Source organism: Pelodiscus sinensis, chromosome 1 (assembly GCF_052426305.1).
Source record: "Pelodiscus sinensis isolate ZL-2025 chromosome 1, ASM5242630v1, whole genome shotgun sequence".
Taxonomy (NCBI): Eukaryota; Metazoa; Chordata; order Testudines; family Trionychidae; genus Pelodiscus; species Pelodiscus sinensis.
The window spans coordinates 86,485,945-86,491,944 of NC_143052.1; the positions used below are offsets into that span (position 1 = coordinate 86,485,945).

Below are 6,000 nucleotides of genomic sequence, written 5' to 3' on the forward strand. Positions count from 1 at the left end.
AGTGTCGGGGAAGTGGAAGACCTCAGCACCTGCTCACTCTCCTACTCTGGCTGCATCGCTCATGGGACTGCTCCCACACTCACGGGTGGGAAGCAGAGTGTGAAGGGGTTGTGTGGTTCCACTTCACCCACCAGTGCAGGTGCTGGCCTCTCTGGCCCTTCTATTCCCTGGGTCACAGTGGTTGGAGGAAGAGGCAGGGTAGGGTCATAACAAGGGTGGGGAAGAGGTGGGGAGAGGGTGGAACAAAGGCCTGGGGCAAAGGGTGTTTGTTCTAGCTCTTCCTAGGGTTGGGGGTCATGTAGTGGTGTCCCCTGGGTTCCCCCTTATCAGTTGCTCCTGACTCAAAACATTAAGGCTGTGTCTAGACTGGCAAGTTTTTCTGCAAAATCATCTGCTTTTGCGGAAAAACTTGCCAGCTGTTTACACTGGCCGCTTGAATTTCCGCAAAAGCACTGACGATCTCATGTAAGATTGTCAGTGCTTTTGCGGAAATATTATGCTGCTCCCGTTCAGGCAAAAGTCTTTTTCTGAAAAACGTCTGCGCAAAAGGGCCAGTGTAGACAGCAGAGATTTGTTTTCCGCAAAAAAGCCCCGATCACGAAAATGGCGATCGGGGCTTTTTTGCGGAAAAGCGCGTCTAGATTGGCCACAGACGCTTTTCCGCAAAAAGTGCTTTTGTGGGAAAGCGTCCTGCCAATCTAGACACGCTTTTCTGAAAATGCTTTTAATGGAAAACTTTTCTGTTAAAAGCATTTCCGGAAAATCATGCCAGTGTAGACGTAGCCTAACACTATTAGGATATAGAGCTAACAGGTCTGAAACTCACGTGTAAGATGAGAAGGTTTGAAATGTGGTTGAAATAGTCAGTATTAACTCTCAGATTGTAATCATGCTGGTTCTGTCTGTTTGCCCCTCTAACAGCCCCCTTCAGTCCTCCTGTAACTCAGACATTTACAGAAAGTGGATGAATTACCTCTCCACTGCCTGTTTTGTGTTGTCAGTTTGCCTCTCCTCTGCCAGACACACCTGCTGGGTGTCCTATAACTATCTCTGCCCTTGTGCAGGGAGTTCCTTTCAACTCCATGGGCTTAGCCGAACAACCTGCTGGGCTCTGCAGTTCCTATGATATAAAATGGTGACTTCTGTTATTAGCAATTCATGTTAATGAGCATGAGAGGCTGGCAACAGAGATGTCCGGATAAGGAGGAATCTTGTGTTCCACTGTGGAAAGATCGGCCATCAGAGATGCAGGATTTTGCTCATTGGGGAGGAGGTTTTATTTCTAATTTCAGTTTTACCAGTGCTCAGCCTAGTGCTTTCAGTTGCCTTGAATTCTTGAGAAAATACAATTTGGAATGTACATGGCTTTTCTTTGATATTTCCCACAGCTGATATGCGCAGCTTTTGTTACTCACAGTATTACCCTCTTGACAATCACTTAAATTGCTTTTTATCTTGTGTTTTCTTTTCTAATAAAATATTTATCCACCAGAAATCTACAGGAAAGGTAATTAAACTTTCCACTATATATTCTGGCTGTCTGGTATTTGGACAAATTGTCACTAAAACTACAGAGAAAAATGTTTCTGAAAATGCTTCCTAAATCAAAGCACGAAACTCAATTAAAGAATTCAAATAACTCAAACTTATGAGTTCTTAATTCTTTAATTAAAAATCCAATGATGGGTGCATCGTGTCAGATGCCAAATGACTGCAGCACTGAAGCCAGAAAGTTCCAAATTGTCAAAAAAAGCAATATCTCCTTTACTGTGTTGTCCCAAAGATGAAAAGAAAGAGACGCAGGATAAAGGTATGCAGCTCCCCTTCCTTTGCTAAAATCAGAGGGCTAGCTTCCTATTCTCCCTGGTTAAAGCAGTGTGGCTTCCCTCTTCTTTCCCAATCACCTTTAACCATGGTGACACAGATCATATGAGCCCTGTGGTGTGAAATTGATTGTGGCTGCTGTTGTTACAGGATTTAATGTCAACCACTTGGATATTGCCCCCCGGTATGCCAGCATTCTGATGGGGCTCTCCAATGGCGTAGGCACGCTCTCAGGAATGGTGTGCCCGCTCATTGTTGGAGCAATGACTAAACACAAGGTAAGGCTTCCTCACTTGTTTCTGCCACAAGGGTTACATGACATGCAAGATGAAGATAATTTCAAAGGTTGTTGGAGCCTTAATTTTTTTTCAGTGGTGTTGTCGTGTGGTTCAGTTTATTTTAGATCCAAGGGAAACCAGGACACTTCAGGGCTACCTAACCACTTTCTTATTTATTGCAAGCTTTAAGCAGTTAATACATTGTTTAATTTTTACAAGCCTTAAAAACAATTACTATATAATTTAAACCTTAAATACTATAAATTCTAAAGCAATTAATACAGCGCAAAGCAATACAAAAGCAATTCCTAGAAAATCTACTATAATACAATAATAAAGCCTAATTAACTTACACTTCACCTGTATGCTACCTACAGTACAAGGGAGGAGGTCGTGGTTCCATTTCTTCCCACGCAGTGGAACGCCACATACTGGGTTGCTGGTGTGAAGGGCCTACTTACTTCTAGTTACATCGAGCAGGATGTGTGGGTCAATCCTGCCCATTCCCTCCCATCGATTGTTCTTACTAAGCCTATTTTTATAGCAAAGCGAGACTTGGTCATTCTAATAATATTTACCAATTGATTATGTATTGTGTAGGATATGTAAAATGCCCAATGCCCATATTAGGGTATATCCTGTCACTCAGGATGTTGCTGCTATGACATAGTTGATGGTTGTATGGCTGCATCTGTACTTTTTGCTTATCAGAAACAGAAGTACCAGTACAAGGTTGCTTGTCCTGTGTTCTTGACGTGATCTCAGGTACCATGCATAATCTGCATTGTTATTCAAAACAATTCCTGACTCTCAGGCCTTGCCTGCGTACTTTGGTGCACCAGACTTGAGACAGGCCAGAAATCCGCAATTTAGACAAAGCAGACATCACCATTTATTGCAAAGGTGGCATAATCCAGGTTCCCCTACAGTGTTACTTTTCCCTACCAAACTACCAGGTGCTGGTATGAATGAAAGAGGGATACCTGGAAGAGGGAAACACCTAAGCATCTTGAGCTGAAATGTCACTAGGGGACTGTTTTAGGGTGGTATCCTGCCCTCCTGCAGAAAAACTGGCAAAAGCTACTTGGAAAACTGCAGTGTAATAGTGCTGAAGTTCCTAAGCAATCATCCCTTTGAAATGGGATTTGCCTCCTCACATTTAGTAAAGACCATGGCTTTCTAACTAACTTTGGCCATGTCTACATTAGGTGATTATTTCAAATTTACTAAGTTTGACTTCTGGGCACCTGATTTTACAACTTCGAAGTTCTCATTATGGGGAAGAATCAAATGTAGACTGAGGTAGTTCATCACATTAGTGGAGCCTGTTTTGAACTCAGAGCCCCAGTCCCTCAAGTCTGGGGAGCTGAGGAAGGCCTCCTGGAGGCCAATTTGTTCGAATTAGCAGTACTGGAGTGTCTACACTAAAGTTATTTCAGACTTACACATTTGGGAATAGCGTTACTCCTTGTGAAAAACAGGACTGAAGAGCTTAAATTCTGTGGCCCCTTATTCTGGAACAACAGGCTTGGTAGTGTGGATGCATTGCTAAGAAAATTAATCTTGGGGGACTAATTTCATACTAAAGTCCTAGTGAGGACTCCTACAGTGTTCAAGGAAACCCCTTTAGTATTTTAGTTGCTATCATTATGGAAGAAAAAGAAATTATTCTTTACAATTATTTTCTTCAAATGTTTTATCTATAAAATTAGGAATCAGATGATAAATCAATGTACAAATTGTGAGGATTTCTGGTCTAATCCAACTCTCAGTATTTCCTCTTACTGCAAACCTAATGACTCCTATTTCATTCTTTCAGACCCGGGAAGAGTGGCAAAACGTCTTTCTGATAGCAGCTCTTGTGCACTACAGTGGAGTGATATTCTATGCTATCTTTGCTTCTGGTGAGAAGCAAGAATGGGCTGACCCTGAAAACCTCAGCGAAGAGAAATGTGGCATAATTGACCAAGATGAACTGGCTGAAGAAACAGAACTGAATAGTGATACTTTTGTTAGTCCAAAGAAAACATATGGCGCTACCATTCAGAATGACATGAGGAAAAAGGCATGGAGGAAGCAAAAGGGAGTCACACAAGACATAGAGGAACAGACTTCCTACCATTATGAAAATGGAAATTTTCAAGATACGTCATAAGATCTGAAAATGTGTGATGCGTGTGGCAAGTGCCCCCATTCCTCCTGCCCAGCAACTTCCTAGTCAGACAGCATCCATATGTATTTGCTTATTCACTCACGGAAAATTTTGCCAAATGGCTAGATCATGTAAGATGCAGTAACTCTCTCCTTGTAGCACAGAGAAAGAGCGAATAGAAATATAACTGGCAAACCTAGGACTGGCTTTCTATGAGCCTGTGTGGGATTGACTGAGGGCTCCCTACATAGACCTACTGAATTTAGCAGAGTTCCACACTGGTGTAGTAGGTCTGTATGTCTCTGATTGTAGGAACAAGGCTCCATTCATCTAATTTAAGTAAGGAAAAGGCCATAATGGGTTGGGATTCATAGTAATTTAATAACATTTCCCCTAACACCATGTGTGTTCAGTCACAAAGCCTATGGATATAGATGCCTCGCATGGTTGTCCAGACAAAGGGTTTTTCAAATGGGAGGGGGGGTTGTGACCCCTCAGGGGCTGTGAGATTATTACATGTGGGTCAAAAGCTGTCAACCTGCCCCCCAAACCTCATCTGGCCTGCAGCACTTATAATAGTGTTAAATATAAAAATATGTTTTACATTTATAAGGGAGTTTTCACTCTGAGACTTGCTGTGTGAAAGGGGTCACCAGTACAAAAATTTGGTCAATTTTATGTTCCTACTGAGAGATGAGAGTGAAGAAGCAGCAAAATTATTAAATTAAAATATAGTCAAAAGTCATCACACAGCAGGGAGGGAATGTGTAACCAAGACAGTGGAAACTGTTATCCTAACAATCTTTTCATTCAAGGGGAGAATCACTTTTTTCAGTATACACGATACATCCACGTGGGATAAAGCAATATAATGGATTCTTCAGAGATTATTTCCCTCAAATCTTCTCACCCCATCCCCCATTTTGTGTTGGCATGCAAAAAATAATTTTGAAACAAAAATTAAGTTCCCATTCATCATTAATGAGATAATATTTATTTCTACTTATGAAAGGAGATCATAGTCCCACAAAGATAAGATTTTTCACTCAGTTCATTATTGTAAAGTGCTTTAAATATATTTTTCTAGAATAAAATTTGGGGAAAATTATAGGCCTCAGCCTAGCAGCTCTTAGTTACATGAATGAGATCACTTAGGTAAGTAAATATATAGTTTTGGGCCTATAACTCTTTCCTTTTGCATATTGCTTCGGTCTCTCCATTGCTGTGAATAAGGTATAGTATATTGTTTTTGGGGAAAAGATTTCTATTTAAAGAAATAACCTGATTCTCAGATATTCTAATCTTACTCTCTCTGCCATCAGTATATGTTCAATACCATAAAATGACTTTAGACTTTTTCTACCATCTTCAGAAGCTACTTAGATTACAATGCCGCGTGCTATACCACCTTAAACCTTTAGCTGCACTCAAAAACTCATTGTGGCAATAATGTTTTCTTAATGAAGAATTTCAGTAAACTGTTTGTTTTACATTATGATAAATGTCTCAGTAAAATCAAATAAAATGACCCTGTTTACTTTGTAATGTTTAATGTCATATCTCAATCTTACATGGGATTGTGATGCATCATATGTAGCCAGCGTAAAGTGCATAAGATCAGCAATGTAAAACATGTTATAGATACTAATTTAGCTGTGTGACTGATGTGCAATTGGGAGCTGTGGGTAGAACCATCCTATGGATATGCATGTGCTGAAGATGGAGGTATGAATTTCAGGTAAATTA

General features: G+C 40.7%; 1 protein-coding gene across 1 annotated transcript in view; it reads left to right on the plus strand.

Moving 5' to 3' along the window:
• The window catches only part of SLC17A8 (solute carrier family 17 member 8), a 46,471-nt gene extending 40,697 nt beyond the window's left edge, over window positions 1-5,774 (plus strand). Inside the window, exons 11-12 of the mRNA XM_006125916.4 lie at window positions 1,975-2,102; window positions 3,922-5,774. Coding sequence (XP_006125978.1) covers window positions 1,975-2,102; window positions 3,922-4,257 — 464 coding nt within the window. The 3' untranslated portion in view covers window positions 4,258-5,774. The remainder of the gene's footprint in view (window positions 1-1,974; window positions 2,103-3,921) is intronic.
• Window positions 5,775-6,000: the final 226 nt, after the last annotated feature.